The sequence below is a fragment of the Tinamus guttatus genome, unplaced genomic scaffold (genome assembly GCF_059628265.1).
Source record: "Tinamus guttatus ecotype Peru unplaced genomic scaffold, ASM5962826v1 Tinamus_guttatus_pri_ptg000131l, whole genome shotgun sequence".
Taxonomy (NCBI): Eukaryota; Metazoa; Chordata; class Aves; order Tinamiformes; family Tinamidae; genus Tinamus; species Tinamus guttatus.
The window spans coordinates 572,094-593,653 of NW_028288665.1; the positions used below are offsets into that span (position 1 = coordinate 572,094).

General features: G+C 35.5%; 1 protein-coding gene across 1 annotated transcript in view; it reads right to left on the reverse strand.

The window, feature by feature from the left end:
* DTNBP1 (dystrobrevin binding protein 1) overlaps positions 1-21,560 on the reverse strand; it is a 60,438-nt gene that overhangs the window by 27,679 nt on the left and 11,199 nt on the right. Inside the window, exons 6-7 of the mRNA XM_088521750.1 lie at positions 19,483-19,615; positions 7,073-7,095 (exon numbers count right to left, since the gene is read on the reverse strand). Of these exons, the coding sequence (XP_088377876.1) occupies positions 7,073-7,095; positions 19,483-19,615 (156 nt within the window). The remainder of the gene's footprint in view (positions 1-7,072; positions 7,096-19,482; positions 19,616-21,560) is intronic.

The window sequence follows — 21,560 nt, forward strand, 5'->3', positions numbered from 1 at the left end:
TGGGCGCTGCTCGGCGGGCCGCCCGCGCGCAGATGCGCGAGCATCGGGACCTGCCTCACCAAGGGCCGCGCGCGAGCTGCCGCCCGCGGGGCTCTACCCCGGCGCACGCATGGATTTGGGAAGCTACCACCTGCAGGGACTTAAAGGGGTGCTCACGGGAGACGAGCATGCCGGGGGGTTCTAACGAGGGGCCGTGCACTCGTGGCACGCTTTTATTTGATACAGCCGTGAAATGCCTAGAACATCATTCCGAAACAAGGCAGATGTAAGGAGGGGTCCTGAATTTTTCTTTTCATTAGGCAATGTCTGTAAGGCTCTCCCCTCAGAGCGGTTTTCCTTCAAATGGCTTAGCTCAGATACCCCATAAATTACATACTATTCTTGCTTCACACATAAAATATTCAAAATGTTAAATGTGATTTTTAATTAAATTAAAAGCAGTCTTCCCTACTGAAAACTGAATCTTTTTTTATCATATATTCAGGCTACCAGACGGCATTTTCATTAAAATTTCAGATAATGCTTATGCATTTTTATATACAGAAACAGCTTATCATCACTTTGAATCTTTGGCTTTGGCAATGCTACAGTTAAACAATATTGCATTTGCACTTCAAAAATTGTAAAAGCCTGCTCAGAATCTGGAATCCTGGCGTGCATTACTTCTTCTGGTTAAGAGGACTAGGATACCCAGTGCTGCCAGAAAACATGACAGCCATAACAATTGCCTCCCTTTTTATTTAAAATACCGCATTTTAAAAAGCTTCTTGATGATAATTTTCAAAATGCAGATTACGGGCAAAATGGAATTACACAAATATTTCTCAAATCATCATCAACAAAGGAAAAATTAGTGGGAATGAATGGGCCTGTGAAACTCAGTTTTATCTCAGGGCTGCCAATAAAAATATTTATGGGAAAGATTAGAAAAAGCAAAAAGAAAGGTAATCTTGACTTCAGTTTGGACTGCACTAATTAAAGAATGTATTCAAGTCAGAGTTCCAGGCACAAAAGGGTTTCTATTGTTTTCCAAATCAGTTATATAAGCACTGTGGACAATTAAAATATTACACCTTTAAATGTCTTGTTTTCTACATAAACTGAGTATGACAGGACTTACGTTCCCATGAAATGTTTCTATTATCTCCACAATTAGCCCCTCACCCTGATGATAGGCATCGAAAATCTCTATTGTTATATTAGCCTCCTCCGCTCCTTACAAAAACAGGATTCTGCAAGGCTAACTCCAACACAGGGCCAAATTCTGCCAACTTGGGTTGCATGTGTAGATCCGTGAACCATCCTATTTTCAGCTGCAGTTTTCATCTTAATTTTGTTGCGATACAGCTGGCCTCTTAGAAGGGCTTTTCACTTAACACTAAGAAGTCAGAGACAAGGATAAAAAGAAAGGCAAATAAATGCAATGACTGGGAAAAAAATCAAAGTTACATTTGCTTGGGAGAACAAACTAGCTCCCTGAGAATGCAAGCAGCATTAGACAGGACAAATGAGCACAACAGTGCTATATAGGAAAATACGATTCTCTAAAAATACAGATTAATGAAGCAAAGTTAACCCCTCCTCCTTCCCTCTCTCCCAGAGGAATTAGAACAAAAACATTTTAAAGACAAGGTTTCAGAAACATCTAAAACATTAGAGTTCTGTGAATTATATTAACTCTCACTATTTTCATGCGACAGCCATAATGTAAAATGCTGCACCCTACTCAGGCAAGGAGATCGCAAGCCAACAAACAGCAGCATCCACCCCACGCACTCGCACATCACAGGGCTGCTGATATCCTGCCCGCTGGGTAAGGACTGGGCTCTACCAAGCACGACGGAATCACTGAAAGACCAAGAACCTTCCTTAAATTCCTCTATCTAATGGAACCTTTCTAAGGAAAGGCTAAGGCTGAAGCCCCTGTCCACTTCAAGGATGGCAAAATATAAGGGGAGAACTTACAAGCAGCGAGAATTCAGATCTAGAAAGTTTATAGAAATGCCCTCCAGATGCAAGATGCAAAACCACACAGAATGAAAACTCCAATCATGTAGCTGTAGACATCCTTTATTGTTATTCTTATCCATCTGTCTTATCCTATTACACTCTAATGAAAGGCTTAAGCAGATAAACTCATTTGCCTTTCACCCAAGGGTTGTCTGTAAGTGACCAAGTTTCAACTCACACCATTGTCAGGAGAGCAGCAGCTCTCAAGAGAAGCCCTGGTCCATTCTTGCTGCAGACAAAACAAAAGCACTCAAGTTTGTGAGGTTCTTCTCCTGTAGGCTTCATGGGATGGGAAATAAGCTGGTAACATGCAGAATTAGCTAGATATCTACCAGAATATTTTCAACTTAGGTTAATTAATGAGAAAAAAAAAAAACGTGAAACCTGAGTATCCTTGACATTTTAACACCATTTTAGTTTTTTGGTAAAAGAATTAATCAATTGTTTACTGGTTTCTGGTATGTCAAAATAAGAGTTATCTTTTTTACATCTCTGCAGGAAGGTTAAAATATTGAAATGTCCAATAGTGATTACCTAATTATATTTTCAAACCACCAAGAAATGCTCAAGCAGCATGAGGGGCAGAGAGATTGCCTAGCTGATACAGCACGTTCTAGATAAGGCACCCAACAACCAAAGATGCCCCCACATACAGACTTCAAATGAGTAACTGAAATGTGAAATCACAAAATAAGACATTAAGTTAGAAACCTTATTATTACCTGATATAAATATAAATACAATTTATCACGAGTTTTACTAATTTAAGTTTCATTATCTTTCATTTTGTCAATAAAAATTCTGCACATTGAAATCAAAACGTGGTCAGTGTTCGTAAGGTGACAGACTCGTGTCAGTCATGAGCAGTAAACATTTACATTGCCCATGCATCTGAAAGATATTATAAAAGAGGAAAAAAAAAGTTGTTAATTTTGGCAGCCATCAGAACACAACAAGACAAAGAATGAATTGAGGCAACAGACTGCTCCAAATATAGCATACTGTTGGAGAAGGGAATGGTAAAACCCAGAAAATTAAAGTTCAGATACCAATATGCTTTAGCTACTCATAGAAGGGCTGGGAAACTGGAAGTTGAACAGAAGTATTTTAGTATTATGAAGAAAAGTGACAAAATATCTGTATTTCAGAAGTGGCCCAGTGACTTATCTATCCTAGGAGGGAAAAAAAAGAGATAACATTTCTTTCTTCACCAACCTCTTTCTCAGTAAGAAAAAAAAATATTTTGAAAAAGCTTTAAAAATTACTAGGACTTGTTTGGGAGCAGTCTTTGAATCGAAAAGGTGGAAACATGCATTTTTGCAGTGTAAATAGAAGTGCTGAAAATGGTCATGTGACCAGTTTCCCTGAGCAAGAATTAAACTAATCCTCTTAAAGCTTAGAAATATGCATGACTCAGGAGCTAAAGCTACCCGCTTATTTGCCCTGACAAAAGTTTCTGTCACCTTTCATTGTCCAAAAGTGCTCCATATTGCTGATTTCTGAAAAGCTTATACTGCTTTAGTTTTCAGAAACATATTTCAGAGATTTCATCCTAAATGTTTAAATAAAAAGAACAGTTAGAAACAATTTTAAACTCTACCATGCAAAAGGTTTTCAATTGTGAAAAAATCTGAGGCAGCCCGAGCAATATAAGTTATTTTACAACATAGGCCTGGCTGCATAGGACAGTCATCACTGCGCTAGTTTGCAAGCATCAAGAGAAGATGAGAGAAGATGGACCATTTTACCTATTTCCAACCCAAACCCATGACTGAAAGGCAACACATATTTCCATTAAATATCTGATCTCTCCTCTATAAAAATGAAAATGATATATACCCTTTTAAACTCACTGAAGAGGAACAATCCATCAAGCACTAAAAACAAACATATGCTTACACAAGTGTCCTCTGAAATAAATTCTAATATCCAAAGATAAAAGCTAATGAAATAAGAAATAATTCTCTATCTTGGTTATGTGAAAGTGGGTTTTTTATTATTCTTAAATCAAGTCTTTATTAAATATTATAAGCTTAAGGGCATTTCAAGCTGTTTATTAAGGTCTACATTTGAAGATTCATGGATTTACAGTGGTTCTACATCTGTGTGTGTTTATATTTATACATACTCACATATAGCTCTAGAGAGGTATAGTTTTAAAATAGATCTGAGGGACTGTCCATGTGCCCTGTGGAACTAGGTCTTAATTGTCATGGCCTATGCCAATACACTACTAGTATATATTTCTCTGCATTTTTTTGTGAATTTGTTGGGATACCTCACCGAATTGAGGCTTCTGGTGCTGTAGTATTTTGACCCTCTGACTACATCATTCAATTTCTAAATTCCAGTAAAACTTTCTGTCCTGAAAAACATACCAATGATGCATGTAACTTAAATTTAGACACTGAAAAACATGCATGCAATTCACTCTCTGCCACTCTAACAAAGTATGTAATAGCTGTTTTTATAGATACTTTAATTTCTGCAGCTGCAGGTGATATATTTATATTTGCAATACATATTTTGCTATAAAACACCTATCATCCTTAATCTGGAGGACCAAATGTTTAGCATTATGGATATTAACAGATAAAAAGTTACTATTATCAAAAAAATGGCATTTCTATTCTTTTTCACGAAAACAGATGTTAACATACAACAGGTACTGGGTATTGAAAGATGCAAGTGTATATAAGGGTAAGAGGAACAAAACCCTCCCCAAAAGAAACATTCCTTCCAGATTGGATCTGAGCAGTCAGGACTCACATCAGTTAAACAAACTGCTTTCATATTCATTCTTTTTGTTTGATGAGCGAAGGGGAGTGGAGTTTAACAAACCTCTCCAGCCTTCTCTCTTCAAGCTCAGTGCATCAGATTCCTTTCCTTTCAAGTGTCAAAACTCAGGTTCAGTAGACTCTGATATTTAACAGAATTCCATTCCAGTTATCATATATTTTTCCAGCTTTTCTATAACATTCTGCTATGTTGCTATTCTTTTCCATTCTATCATTCTTTTTTAAAAAAATTTAAAAATTGATTTTTTTTTCACATGACTGAAAGAGATCTACCTTGAGAGAATCCACTCCCTTATTAACGGAAGCAAGTCACTTCGTGTTATCTTCCTCACAAATCTCTCAAGCTCCAGGTTCTGATAACTGAGACCATTATTCTAAAATTCATTTTAAATGTCCTCATATATGGCTTGTACCAGGTATCGCTTTCTTCTCTCCTGCTCCTTACTTCAAGCATTTCTCCTTTCCTGGTTCCTTCTTTGGGTATTTTACAAACTACAAACTTTCCAGACCAGGCAAGAGTGAATTAGTCAAGTTTTTAGTGTATAAAATACACAATATAAAATGAAAAGACAACCCACTACCCCATCATTCCTTAGTTAGCCTATTCCAGCTGGACCCAACCTTTCTTGAATATAGCAAACCAGAATCATACGCAGTGTTTCAGATAAGATAATACCAATCCTTTACCTAATAGTACTAATATTCCCTCATCTCAACCTTAAAATATAGTAGGTAATGTACTATCAGAAGTATGTGCTTTTTAATGACTGTGTTATGCTGGTAACTTATCAGTTAATTTAAAATCAGACCTAGAATATCCTCTAACCCAGTCTTTCCCTGTCATAACACCTGTATCAGCAACAAATTGCTGTTGGACCTTTTCAGAAAAGACTTTAGCTTTCTTCTTGTTATCTCTTTGCAACACTAAAAACCTCCTCTTGGTTGTGATTATACTATCATAACAGCTTTATATTATTTCATTACATTTTGTAAAACTAGTTCAAATACTCAAGATAAGCATTTATGACTTGTATTGGAGATCTGTATACAACTATATCCATTACAGAGCCAGTTATGTAGCTGTAGCTGGCTATCAAATTCAAGTCAAAAACATAGCCCCAGCATTAATTGCCTTGGTAATACTTCCGACATCTACAAAGAGAGAAATAACTTCAGAAATCATCCTCCTGACTTTCACAAGATCACTTAAAAACCCTATTCAATATAAACAAAAACCAGGGGTTCACTTCTTTCACATGCATCAGGTGCTTGGTTACAAAGCTACTGTCTTGCCATGGAACAGAATGAATTTAGCATTATTTTTGTTTTTCCATTGAGGTAGTCTGTGTTGAAAGCTGTCAAATCGATGAGAAAAGGATTTGTTTTGGTAAGCTACAGATAAAGTGACATTTTACGTAATCTGTTTTGCTTGTCTGTTAATATTAGCTTTGTTATTTTCCTTTTTAGCATTATATAAGGGTGAGAGATAAGATAAAGAACTGAAAAGGCAGTTGATAGAAATTTCCAGCCCTTCTTTCAATTCCAAGAGACAATTAATTGGCAGTAGTCAATGGATTTGATTTTCCTCTCATAAATAAATACTACTTGCAAAGCGTATTCAAAGCAAAAGATAATTGCAATCCTCAAGCTGATCAAATATAAGTAAGTGAAGTAAGCCTGAATTCATGATTTACTGAAAATGGTAATAGGTGTGTTCCATCTACACACTACAATGACAAAGCAATAAAACTCGACAGAATTCCTAGCTATTGCATATTATTTAAGACATAGACACAAACACACATATATGCATCTTGTAAGCCATATCCAACAAGTTCAGCTTCAAAAATTTCATGTCTAATATAACATAACACCATGAAAATTTCCCAGAAACAGCCAGACAAAAGTCTAACAAATAACAGTCTGCGACACACATCAAAAGTCATTCGTGTTAGAAAAGACAGTAACTAGTCAGAGCCATGAAGTTTCTAACTTCTAAAAATGAACACTGAGGGAAAGACTTAAATTAGATAAAGATTCTCTGAAACCTATCTGAAACGATGGTACCATCTGTGTTCTTCCCACACTTATGACTCTTCCAAAGAAATCAGTAGCAAGAACAGGTGAACTGAAAGAAATAGGCTGCTGGGTTTGATATAAAATGATCACTATCAAATGTAGAACTGTAACAGATTCTTACTAATTTCCCTTAATTACTATAACTCTTCTAAATATTCTGGTAGAAAATTTAAAATAGAATTTACCTTTGAAGGTCTCAAGTTCCTTCCTGTTGGAAAAAAACAGAATACAGAAAAAAAGGAATTATGAGAAATACTACAGCTAAAACTACATAAGATACTGTATATAATGTAACCATCATTAGAAGATCAAAATTAAAGAATTTGAATGTCAGTTTTCAAAACTACTATTACTAATTGTGTAAAATCGCTTATCTAAATCAAGCACTTGAGAAAAGCGTTCTAAAATAACTCTGCAGGAAAGTGTTTTAAAGTAACTACTTGGAAATTAGGCTACCATCTATTAACAAACATATAAAACTATGCAAGTATTATGTATTTATATCAATCCACACAATTCTAGAAATGCTGTTGTGAAAAATAAAGATTTCTTAGAGTTTGAGGTAAAAAACATCTGTTTCTTAGGAGAACATTGCCAGTTAATAGCACAATGAATAATAATCAGTGATTTATTTTCACTGATTCTATGTAAAACTCTTCGGACAACACTGAAAGACAAAAAATTGACATTTTCAAAAACATGATAAAGACAACAGAGACAGACAGGGCATTCCTCAGAGGAGAAGATTTTAGACTACAGAAAGCAACAAACACCCTGTAATTCTCAATTAATAAAGATCTAAGAGGTCAGTCAACATCAACAGTATCCTTTTCCCATTAAATAAGGCCACATGCTACACGCAGAAGTGCAGCAGTTTTGAATGGACAGGAAATAAAAGTGAGAAACCTTTTCTCTCTTGTCAAGAATGAAAAGAAATATTCCATTTCCCACGGTTGCAGAGTAGTGATTTATGACAAATTTAGTGACTAAAGAAGAATCAGGGTAATTGCTTAGATAAGGCAGAATGATGGCTTTTTCCTTACAAAACACTCTTTCCCTCTGTGGTTCACCAATTTAAGTCTCTCATACATAGCAAGCCCAGTTAATTGCACTCCAAATTTTCAGTGCAACAGTACTATAAATAAAATTAAAATGTACTCATATAGCTATAGATTGGATCTTTTTTTTTACTGTTTGGATAGAAGTGCTGGATAAAAAAACACAGAGAACATCTTAGAAAGAAGAATACAGAAATCATTTTCAAAAAGCAAAAAGTCAATAACACATACTAAGTCAGGAAAGCCAAGAGCTATTATGAGAAAGAAAAAAAGTATTAAAAACAATAGGTGAGCAAGTTAATTCTAAAATTATCTTTGGAATCATTTCACACATGCTTCTCTCTGATATCTGAGCTGTTCTTAAACTGGTCAAATATTATTTGGCAATAGTGCAAACAGTTGTTATTCCATTAATATATTCAAAGATTATCAACTTAACTAGTCAAAGTAGCAAAGTTCTAAGAATGTATTAATTATAGTGTGCTCTTCTTGAGATAAGCATCTGGAAAGCAGATCACAATTTAAACAGCACAGTTATGTTGCTTTAGTCCCGGCAGCACTGCTGCATGAAGATATATTATTTTTTCATTCCTAATTGTTAACTTACATAGGCTATTACAATTTCTGCAATTTAGAGTTTAATTTTGCGCATTTTTTCTTAGATCACATATCTGCAAGCTAGAAGAAACACAGGGAAAGTACACAGCGCATCCCTCACAAGGCTCCATCTCATCTGATATCAGCAATGCTTGAGAGCTGAATACTTTTTTTGTTTCTTGCCTTTTTCATCTTACAGCCTTTGCCACTTTGCTAAGGGCAAACATACTAGGAAGCCAACTGTGAGCTGCAACGTTATAATTTTCCCAGTTATATAATAATAACAGGCACGTTTCAAAACATCATTTCTAATAATCAGTGTAAAAAATCTGATGCCTTTAAAGTATTCTGAATTGGTAACTCAAGTTTTCACCTGCTCATGTTATTCCTGTAAAAATGCAAGCATTGATTAAATATTTTGAGTTGCTGAGAAACAAGAACAGGATAAAATTGTGGTTTAGACTTAAGAATTTTCGTTTTTTTCATCAACGGAGCCATTAAAAAAAAAGTTATTGAAAATACACATGGGAAAATCTGCAATGCAATGGCCCAACTATCAGTTCTCCAGAAAAATGATTTTACTCATGAATCATGGACCAAAATATGCTTCCTGCTCAAGTCACCTACCACATGCCCTGTTTCACTATACATATATGTTATACTAACTCCTGCTCCCTAACAGGTGATACTCCTCTGTATATATTTTTGAATCATGAATGGGCAAAACTGTATCAAGTCTGAAACAATCATTTTATAAGCAGGACAAAATATTCTGAAAGAAATGAGAGAATACATTTACCTCCACATTTTCAGTGAATATCCTGCTTTTGTCATCCAACACAGGTTTCTGAAAAAATGTGCGTGCTTCACCAGGAAATAAGCTATAGTGTGATTTACAGTAGAGAAGTATATTCACACTACAGAACTTCATTCACAGGAAGTTCTAACTTCCTGTGAATCTTGATTTCCCATCCTGCTTCTCCCTCCATTCTCCTTCAAAGGTAGTTTCTCCCTTTTTACCAGAGGAAGAAGTTATTTCATAATATCTATCATTTGTAGATTCATAACCTAATATATTTTTCCTTTGTCCATGTATTCCAAACATAATTACAAAATTCTTAAATTCTTTCAAGTAGCATTCCTTATATTTGAACAATGGCATAGTATTTGACAAAATAACAATCCCAGGAAATGCATCTTTTCCACAGCCTGACTTAAAACCGCACTGAGGAAACATCTTATGAAAGAAAGAGGTAAAAAATCTACGGTGGTTGCTACTAAAATTAGGAGGTCTTGAGCCGCTTGTCTTCAAAAGAGAAGAAAAAGCATCCGCTGTGACTGCATTCATACTGATTAACAAACAAGATGGTAGTACAGTAAATGACAACGATATTCACTGTTTTTGTCTAAAAACACAGAATCCTTCCACTCAAAATCCATAAAAATACTTTTAATTGACCCTTTAAGTCACTACAACATCTATATAAAATTGACATTCACAAAAGAAATTGGAAAAGAATATTTGATACAACTTTAAGATAATGTTGCTCTGAGAAATTTAAAACATCTTAAACAGTACTACTAGATTACAGCAAAGACGTGTAGTTTAAGGATCTGTATTTCCAAATATTGACATACCAATTCATATCCAAAGGCTGATGGTTCTTTATGCTAGAGACAACATGAATCATCCATCACCACTTGTGGAATATCGTAACACCTTTAATAACAGATACTTCTTTAAAACTTGCTTATTTAAATATGTTCTGCATCTGCACTATGTACGATGCTTTTAAATTAAGTTATGCAAATAAAAACTTTTAAGTTCTGAAATTTTGATCCTAAATCTTATGTGTCATCTGTTTTGGTAATAACATAATAATATTACATTTGAAATAGAAAGCAAATTATGACTTGAAAAGACACTGGGAAAACAGCTTGCTTAAAAAAAAAAAAATCTGTATATTTCCCAGAAGTATAGTTAAGCAGTTCTAGAAATATGAAAAAAATCTGTTACAAAGTATTCTGTTTCTTCCATCCCTTGTATGGAAATAAATATTTTTTATTTATCCATAAACTGGCAGAGGAGAAAAAAAAAAAAAAAAAAAGCTCACAGATATCTCCTGATCTGTGAAGTTAGGAGTCCAAAAATCACCTGCAGAATATACTGAACTTAAGAAGGAGATGTGCTATCAATGAAATGTGTCCAGACTTTACAGTCTTGGTCCACAAAAAAATCATGCACTTTACTAGTTCATTGATGAGACAGTTCTTCCCATTACTTTTAAAAGAAAAAAAAACAAAAACAACACATACAGAGCCCCTACCTATGCTGCACATGAAGCCTCTTGAAGCCCACAATGTAGACAGCTAAATATCTACCTAGGACTAAAGCGAGTCCTGTACTAAGTCTATAATCAATCTAACCCATTACTCTGCCTCCAACTATATGCTTAATTTAGTTTAGCTACTTAATTTTAAGCTAGTGAAAACAACTTTGACTCCCTATATAAATAAGAATACGCTTTCCCTTTGCACAGTTAGCAGCTTTCAGAAGAAAGGAAGAGATTAATAATATACACACTTTCTCTCTCTCATTAAAAAATAAATACAAGTACCACTGAGCCAGAAAAACAAAAGGCAAAAATAACATGGAAGCAACCCCATATGAAGACAAGGAGGCATTAGAGAAGCAATTCTAGGCCCCTTCTGAACAGGAAACATGAAGATAAACCCCTTTCTTCATACCATGCCTGAAGGTGAAATAGAAATAGGCGATTGTATTTCATGGTTCACAACAACCAACGGCAATGAAATCAAAGTCTTGTTAACATGAAGATTTTGTGAGAACCCATCTAAAAGTAGGATTTGAGCCTTGGGGGCAGAGAAAAAGGCATACTGATTAAAAATATATATATATATATATATTTTAGTCTGCAATACTCCTTTTACACTATTTTTTATTAGCAAGATGTACAATGCTTTCCAAAGCATATTAAAATTATATTGCCTCAAAGTACTCTTGAGAAAAATGATAGGTCTTTTGAATCACTGGGATTTTTGGTGGGAATATATACTTCTGGAGATTGCAGGTAAAGTAAATTGTCTCCAATATAACTGGCCCCACAGAGTAACTCATACAACCACAACTTACATGAATAGTTAGAAGGCAAATATAAATTTCCTATTATACCTTCCCTTTCCCCTTTGACTTTTCACCTGCCTTTTTCACTGAGGATAAGCGATGGATGCTAGGAGAAAGATCTTTCTGGATATCACTGAGAAACAAAAATAAATCCAGAAGGAAAAGTAAGAGCAAGAAGGAAGTAAAGACTGAAGATAAAGTGCTGGCAGGCCAGCCTTGCAAACTAGACCTTCCTGTAAAGGTACAGATAATGCTTAAAGTCCTCTAAGTCTTTAAATTCATGTAATGCAGGAATCACATCACTCCTCTGATATCCATTCCTCTGACCATCTAGGTGATCCAGAAAGATTTACAAATCATGTAACACACCACTGTATGTTACTTCAAGAAAATTCCATCTTGCACTGAAAGGGGACATCTTAACTGGAGCCAAACGCAGTCACTTCAAGCATTCCAAATAGCATCGAATACATATTTCTGATTTTCTATACCCCAACATTTTTTGCACACCAAAAGAGCGCTATGAATCAGCAAAATAAGGCAGCCAGTAGATGAGAGCTCTGTTTATAACTATCTTAACTGCGTGTTTCTGCTAAAGCATCTGGCATGGAAATATCTGTATTGTCTCCTCCTGTCTCTTTTACATTTCAGAAATGAAAATAGCTCATGTCCTCATGTGCAATTAAAACAGCTAATTTCAAAATCTGGAGTGCTTACAAACTCAAAGATGTTTCTATCATTTCATAATCATTTCACTTTCTTTATAAACCTTTTTTACTAAAGAAAAGGAAACCTTCCCTTTGGACACAATGCTGCAGCAAACGTTACCAGAACTTAATATATGCCTGTAGTGGCAGAATCCTCCCAAATTTTTTAGTTTGTTTGCTATTTTACAGGACATAAATGGAAAGACAAGATCTCAAATTCTTACTTACGAGCTTACTTATCATCTAATAGCTTTATAAATTCAGTGGAAGCAAGGTAAGGAATAGAATGTAACTGCAAAACTGCACATCCTGCTGTGAGATAACACAGCATGCACACACCGCTTAAAGCAGGTGTCCACATGGAAAACTCTTACAGATGTAGCACTTTAAATGCAAACAACTCAGAGCTTTGTGAGCACTTCTGAAAGTCCAGCATCACCCTCTTATCTTTCACCTAGAAGAAGAATTATCAGTGATTCCCTGGCTGCTCCGTTCATTACAAATTCTTGTGATCTTATTTCTTTAAACAATGACTTTCAAAGGAGTCAAACTATTCTCTGATCATCTTAATACAATAAACATCCTCAGTAAATTGAAAATATCACCTGAGTAATCTTAACCCACAGAAACACTGAAAAATACCTAGTGAAATAAAAATGTAAATTAAATATTTATACACCCACACATCCATTGTAGTCGAACACACCCTGCTTTAGGTTACTTAAATCAATGAGAATTCACTTCATTCAAAAAAGTAGGTCAGGGTTCTCATGTTCTAGTGTATCTTACAAAGGGCTATAGCACTAACTAAGATCAATTTTCCAAACATACCAAAATACTAGGGAATTCACTATTCCCTAGTTATTCTACTAGGGAAATAATTAGCCAGACCAGAAACACCAAGTTCTTTAGAATGATGCCCAGCAGGCAGAATTGAGACTCCCCTACTTTATTTTCAAGGAAGGCATAGGCTTATAAGGAATAAAGTGAGTGTCAGGAATGACTATGTAACATTAGCTCTGAAAGTAACAGACACAGTGAACAAATTCAGGCCACTGGATTCATGTGATAAGAAATTATACTATCGAGACAGCATATAGAGGGTAAAAAGTATTCAGTTTAGAAGATTTTAGGAAGAAGTATGCTTAGAAATGTTGAGATGTAAATGCTACTTATATATACACTTATAATACAAATAGCATTTAAAGAAGCTTTAATTTGGAAATTATTGCAAACTGCATTTTAAAAATATTTCTGCCACCTAACCATATCTAACCCAAAACCTTAATGATACTGCATTTTATCTGTTGTGTCTGGTACAATTAGTTACCAAAACGATGCAAAGCTTTAGTTCAACAATGCAAAGGTGATTGAAGCTTCAGTTAGCTAAAAAGCAATGAGAGGGCCTCATGGTGTCAGAAATAGAAGTTAAAAAAAAAATCAAGAACATAAAACTTGTATAACTTCTGTGGTGCACAGAAATAACTGAAGTACTCTTCCTGTGTACTTTAAGATTAGTACTCCTGACAAAAGTAATTTTTGAGTCTCCTCCTCACTTGCTTGTACATTGCCTGCTCATTTAGGTCAATTACTTTTGAGACTGAATACACTTAAGCAACAAAAATTAATAAAAAAAGTACTACTAAAAATGTCAACTGGCAATCAAGCTAATATGTACCATTGGAAACAAATATTACTCTAACATAATCAATTTTAAGGTACACAAAAAGCATTTCTGTTTGGAGATTTCAAAAAAGAAACATTTTTATCTGATGAAGAACAGTAGGGGTCACCTTCAGGGCCTATCACTCAATAAAAGAGAAAAAAACAGGGCTAATTCATTAACAGGAGAATGGTGGAAATGAAATCACTGGAATCATTTAAAGCAATCAAGCATTTTATTCACTCTTAAGAGACTGGTAGGGATCATTCCCAATTTGCAAATAATGCAACAGCCTGAAATCTTATGATCTGCTATGCATTCAACAATCTCACCCAGTATTTTCAGATATTTGGAGCCCTCGCATGAACAAATTCACTAATTATAAAGCAGTCTGCTCCAGTATGTTTGATGCATGCAAAACAGGCACTCAAGGTGTTGCTGCAGACAAAACAAGAATTTAGAGCTCTGATATTATGCAAAAGTAAGTGCAATTACCAAGGGAACTTTTCTGACACTTGTGCAAACCCAGTTTTTCAGAATCAACAGGAATCCTCATTCCACATGTCTGTCCACAGAACTGCAGTAACTGATATCCATGAATGGTGAGGGCTATAAAATTAATTCCAGCTAGCTATCACTGTGAAAAGGCTTGTGTATGCAGACTGTCAAACAGCAGCACTAGTAAGATCTCTGCAATGTAAACTCTTTGTTTTGGGCATAGCAATTATAGCTGGACAATTAACACCCAATGAAAATGTAAACCCTCATCATTCATTTCCTGTCTACCCTGAAAGTTGTCCTGAAGATAATATAGTTTTTGCATCCATCCCTCTCAAACTTTTAATTATGGACTCAGGTACACAGAGCTGTAAGAGCTGAAATGCTATAACAGCAGCCAGAAGATGGATCAAGCAGAAAGCAGCCCAAAACCTTACTGTGATGACAATTTTGATGAGAACAATGACTTACAGTATTAGAAACACTTCTCAGTACCTGTAATGTTTGAAGAGAAGAAAAACTGTGCTTATTTGAAACACTTGCAACCACTAAAATACTTGTTACCTATCAAGAATTTAATTTGACCAATTAATAGGCAAACCTTAGAAGTATTATAAAGCTACAACTTAAATCTATTGCTGCTACATAGGAGGGAGTCATCACTGAAGACAGAGTATTGCTTCTAGCTTATCACTGTGTGAAAATTACAGGATTTAAACAAAGTCTACAGACAGAGGTGCCTTCTTCTGGGCAACGCAGTTTTGTATGGAATGGTACTGCCCATTCTGATTTCTCTCTTCTGACCTTGGTGAAGAATATAAAGTTAAACAAGATCAGAAAAAATGAGCAGATATTTCTCAGTGATACTGCAGAAAGCAATTGCCGAAAACAACATACAGCGTAAAAATAGTAATACAAAATATCTTCATGTATTTTCAATTTTTTTAATATGCTTTTTCTTTATTTTTTTTTTCAAAATTTTTCCAAAAACCATACTGAGTTGTCTATAGAAGCTTTTTGTGTTTAAGTTTTGCAAGTTTATGTTGGTCAGGCCTAACAATTACAACATTCTTCACTACCCATTGTGTGCCTAAAGCAGTTAAAAGGGGGATAAAAACAACACAAGAATATGCACAAGAAATAAATTTAACCCTGATAACTGATAAAGACCCTTTCTCACATAAACATCTTTAATCTATCAAATGCTATTACTATAAACTTCATTCCCTTCTGAACTGAAAAGTGAACCAAACATTCTTCTCTTCCAATAGCACAAAATAATGTTTCATCAGCACAGAAGTGCATCCTAGCAAGGATCATTACTGTCTGTCAAACTCTTGAATCAGTGCACTACTTACCAAGGCACAAAATTACGAATTACTTGATAAGAAAAATTAGGAATAAATTTACATTTTAAGAATTCATTTTCTCTTTAGTTAAAGTATTTCTTTCAATGTTGATAGGCAGGAAAAAGATATTCCCACGGAGGTTTGCAATATTACTAAATATTTATCTGTTGAAATATAACTGAACAGCAAGAGACCCCGCACTTCAGAAATCTTCTTTCATTTTCCCTATTCTATGTCTGTTCTCAAAGCAGACAAGAACTGAAAAAACAGAAAGTATTCTTAAACAAGAAATTCTACAAGCTTAAAATCCAGACAATTAAGTCTGAAGTCAAATGATGCGCAATAAGATCTATTCACTCAATTCCAGTGACAGGGAATTGCTATGCGGAATGTGCTCCTATTAAATGTTACTGTCTGTCAAGTCTTTTTAATTGATAAAATAACCTGGAGTTGCTGTTTTTTCAAAAACAGTGACCTTCCTGAACTAGATTTAAACCTTACTATGAGCTTCAGAGCAAGTATAGCTTCAGGGAAGTATTACTTGTCTTACACCATGAAGCTGCAATTCGTTGAACATAATCAGCACAGAAATGAACTTCTGACAACGATCCCTAAATGACTCCGGGCAAGAAGTGCCATAAAAGGCTGCAGGCGTCCAAAATGGTTGCTGGAATCAGAAGCTGTACAGCCTCACTAGAAGGATTAATGGAAGGGAAGTAGAAAGAGGCTTGAGAAAAGAACAGGAAAAAAAAAAAAAACAAAATGGGTTAATGCTAACATACATGCAAATGTACATGCAAACAATTACAGTGAGACTAAGCAGAGAAAACAAAGGTGACATATAAACTTCATACAGCAATGGCAGTACCCTAATCAGTGGATTAAAAACAAAACAAAGCAAACAAAACAAACAAACAAAAAAAAATAAAAAAGAGAGAGAGAATATCAAAAATCCAGAGACACAAGCACAGAAAAAAGAACCCTCCAAATACTCAGGATGTAAAATACATTGTCGAAAACATCGTGGGTTGATCAATATATAGTTTAAGTTAGTACTCAACACAATGACGACTGGGGGAAAATTGATCTGTTTGACCTGAAATAAAGTTGCTCAATTTAATAAGGAGACCTATTTCTGAAAGTCAGTTCCCATAGCTACCATAAGCTGCATTTCAAAGGTTTGAATAGTGATCTAAAGCACTATTTCTAAATCTTTTATGAAGCAATATTGTTCAAAAGACTTATATATGTGCGCTTCTAACCTAAGCATCTGTAGCAGCTCTATCATAAAATTCCTTTTTGTACATCCTGCACCTGTATTCATCCTAGTTTTTATCCCCATACTGTCAATACCAGCAAAATACCCTTTTAAATAAAACCACTAGTTCTCTGAAAATAATTTTCTATTTAAGAGAGAACATAGATTCCTGAACTCCTGGTTTGATTCCTTCAGTAGCTGGTATTACAGTAAAAGACACCAAGCACTGAAGAGAGGAAGACAGAATGCAAATTGCAAACATACATACAACACATCACACTCACATTAAATTAGTTGGCTATTCATTCCTCCAATATCCACATTGGCAAGCATCCTTCTAGCAGTCAATTTCTTACCTAAATAAGTACTGTGGTAATGATCAACGAGAAATCACCTGCACTTTTCTTGTTTTGTCTAGATCTGACAAATGGTAATCAGCTTACAATTATGTTAACTACCTCACTTAGCATTCTATTTATAAAACTGATTAGATCATAAGTAGAGTAAGTAGACTTTGTTTAAATGTTGAAGGCAGATGTTGGGGGATGAAAAGAGAGAAAGAGAAAAAGAAACAAACTTCTCAAAAACTTCAAAAAGATTACTATAGTGTTTTGGGTATAAATCTGGTGCCTTACTCACATTTTAAGTTTGCATAGAAAATTAATACTTATTTAAATGTTGAAGATACTACTATTATATATTTAATCATTTAAGTAAATTGGAATGATTGAACACCCAACCTTCCTTACTGATAACTATCGCTCCTTATTGGGAGGGAAAAATTTGTTGCAATGGCTTGAAAAAGCAGAATCCAGGTTGCAGGGAAATTGACTAGGCCCAGGCCTAAGGTTAAGGTTAAGGTTAAGGTAACAGAGCAGCATATGGAAAAATGACAGGCCATGAGCAATTGCTGGCCGGTAGCATTTTAAGAAGCTGACAAAAGTTACAGTTAGCACCATTAAAAATGGCTAGATTTCACAGCTGTTTAAAGGGATGTTGTACAAGAAACAGCCAAACTTCACAGACAATTGAAGGGGAATATTGAGGACCTTTTGAGACGCAGAACTGTCAATGCCAGCAGTACTTACAGCTCACTATATCTGGAAGACCATAGAGGGCCAAGATTTCCTGGATTACAGTATCAAAAATACCAAATTTATATGCAGACATTACAAATCTGGGACTAATGAGGAAAAATTAAATTAAATTAAATAAGGGCATATTGCTTATTTGGAGGAGACTGGGATAAAGAAAGAGAGGTACAAGAGTTGTGGAAAGGACGGTCTAGGATCAATAGAAGGGACAAGCTATTCAAATCATGATGACTGCAGTCTGAGGGACCTGTCAGGCAGCCCTGCTCTTGGATCACTCACAGTCTAAGGAGAAAAATAAACCAAACCTGGTGTTCTAACCATACCACGGGTCAAACTTGCTTCCACGGCCCAAAGAGCTGGGAAAGGGCTGCTTTCCCTGCCTAACAAGAGAACATCTGATAGATGCATGAAGAAACCTGATAGCTCTAAATCAGTGCATGTTCCAGACCTGTCAGTGTTGGCATCTATCCACCACTTCCTAGCACAGGTGTACTAGAGAATTTGTCAAACTGCTTCTTTTCTCTTTTATACAACAGAAAGAGAACTGCTTTTTCCTATCTCCTTCAAAGTTTTTTGGCACTGTCAGTTACAAAAGTATCAAAACCCAACAATTTTACAGGTTATTAACCTTTCTCTCTGGCTACTTTATTTTCTATGTTAACATAAATTACAAGCGTTGGGAGCTCTGTGAGGTACTTTTCACACATATTCCTACTGACTCTAGGTAGCAGTAGCGTCCTGCCGTAGCAAGTAAAAGAGTAACTTAAGAATAGTATTTATCATATGGAGAAAAAGACAGTCATTGTCTTTCATTGTCCATCATTGAAAAGATGATAGAGGAAAAAAAATAGCTTTTAATCTTACATGACAAAAATATAGGAAATAAAGGAAAAATAAAGAAACTGGGGAAACTGGGATTAAAACATGAACAATTTAAGAATGCTTATTAACGACAGCCCTTACTTCAACACTTTCTACAAAGTAATAAATGTAACTTCACCTTAACATCAACATGGTGCTCATTTTCCAAATTCATACTCTTTGTCCGTCTCCAAGAGTTAGGCCAGTACTCAATACTGAATCTACCATAAATTTGCAACTTCCTGACAGAGAGGACAGTTTCTTTAATAGATTAAAACAAAAGGGATGATATTCTATGGGAAAAAAAATCACAAAAAGCCTATATTTTATGCTAACATATTCATATCAATTGTTGTTTTATTTACCTTTTTGTTTTCTTGTAGTTTTCCAGCTGTAATGTCTGCATACATTTGTATCTTTCAAACTCACACTGTTCACATAGGTCCTCAAGACACAATAGATGGTTCTCCATTTCCTCAAAGCTTGCCTCTAGCTGGGCTGTAAGAAAAACTTACATGAATATCAAATTGTATCAAGGGATAGACAACTTATCCCAACAGGAAGATAAACAAACTTCAGTCCATAATACATAGTGAAGGGTGACAGTAAAGCCACATAAGTAAGACCTAGCTGAGGCTCCCTTTGCAGTAAGACGCTGAATGCCAGTATTTGCTCCTGTGACTTGGTCTCATAGAACACATAATTTACCTTGGCTTCTCAGGCGGACCATCAGTTACTCCTTGCTGCCTGGTACCAATGGGAGGAGGGGTCATTCACTGACCAAGGCCAGTACTAATCTATATTTTTTTTTCAAATAGAGCTCTGACAAGGCATTCTGGAAGAAGTTTAACCTACTTCGCCTCATGACAGTATAAAAGAAATAGACCTTGAAAGATTATTTTAGAGGCAGACCCTTTACCAACAGACAAACGTCTAATCTCTAGTTTTAGATATCTACGCACACACACTCAAAAATAAAGGCAAAACCTTGTGATCCTGGTCTTTTCTTTAGCCAAAACTGTTCAAAAACTCAATTTAGAATTCTTTCCTATAAAAAACCCTGAGTAGCATGATCTGATTTCATAAGTCACTCTCTCACAGGTCCCTTCCAAACTGAATTATCCTATCTGAATCTTGTATGAATCAAAGAAAATGATCATCTTCCCTACTGATCAACTCACTACCCCTCTTCAGGATCTCAGAGTGGATTTTCTAAAACTCTAATCCGCTTGTCAATCCAGGGTGGCCCTGGAGGAATATAGAACAGTTACTCACCATTTGTACATGTCAGGACTTCTCTCCCAAGGGAAAGGTAAATTGCAGGAGGAATGATGTGCTTACAACAGAAGCAGAGCCCACAGAACAGAAAGGAATTTGCACCTCAGAGAGATACACTAATTTGTCACAGCCTATAAACTGAGCGTTAATCCAACGGACTACAAAGAAGACGGAATGAAGTGGCAGAAAAACTAAAGCATCTCTTGAGTTTTGACAAATGTCTCACCTTTGCCTGCCACTGAATGAGAATCTTTACCAACACATACAATGATGAGTAAATTCAAGACAGAAAAAGGGATTTCAAGTCCACATTTCTCTCTTTTTTTTTTTTTTTTTTTTTGCGGGGTGGGGAGCGTGGCAGGGTGAGAGGGTCCCCCTAAAATAGCAAAAGTTAAGACCCTGTAAGCAAACTCCATAGCATGCATGTTACATATGTTCAGCCTCAACTACTTCGTAAGCATTTTTTTGTCTCTAATAAGACAGTAAAGTTCTATATCCACAACAATCAAAAATGGAAGCAGAAATTTCATAATCAGCAAAACCTTCTGTGGATTTTTACATATCACATGAACATGGTTTCATAATAAAGTTGTTGTAATTAATGTGGAAAGAATTTTAATGGAAAAATAATTTCTAAGTCTAAAGATTATAGTGGAATATGAATATGAATTGTCTACTAAATTCTCAGCTACCTCGCTCACAAAACCCAGAGGTATATAAAGGGATATGCCGTGACTGCAATTAGGACTGGTGGTCCTCTTTTGCCTAAAGCATGGACTTTTCTGAGTGCATTAAAATTCACATGTCTCTATTACTCTAACTTGCTTTTCAGAGTGACTGCTTACTTACTGATTTGCAAAATTCACAGACACAGCAGGATGCAAGATAATTTGGTAAGAGACCTACTAACTACTGTATGCCCACTTAAAAAAATGCTGTAGTCAATACTGAAATTGCATTAAAAAGAATAACAATAAAGAACAGGCAAACAAAAACAGGAGGAGCAAGAGTGAATTCTGGAGTACAACAGAGCCCTAGTACTAGCATTTGAGCAGCCTCTAGCGGCAACTGCAGAAAACACTATGTCGTTTAATAGGTATCAGTTACTTCTAGAAACCCCACAACCACAAGTTACCAAAAAAAAAAAACCCAAAAAAACCCCCCA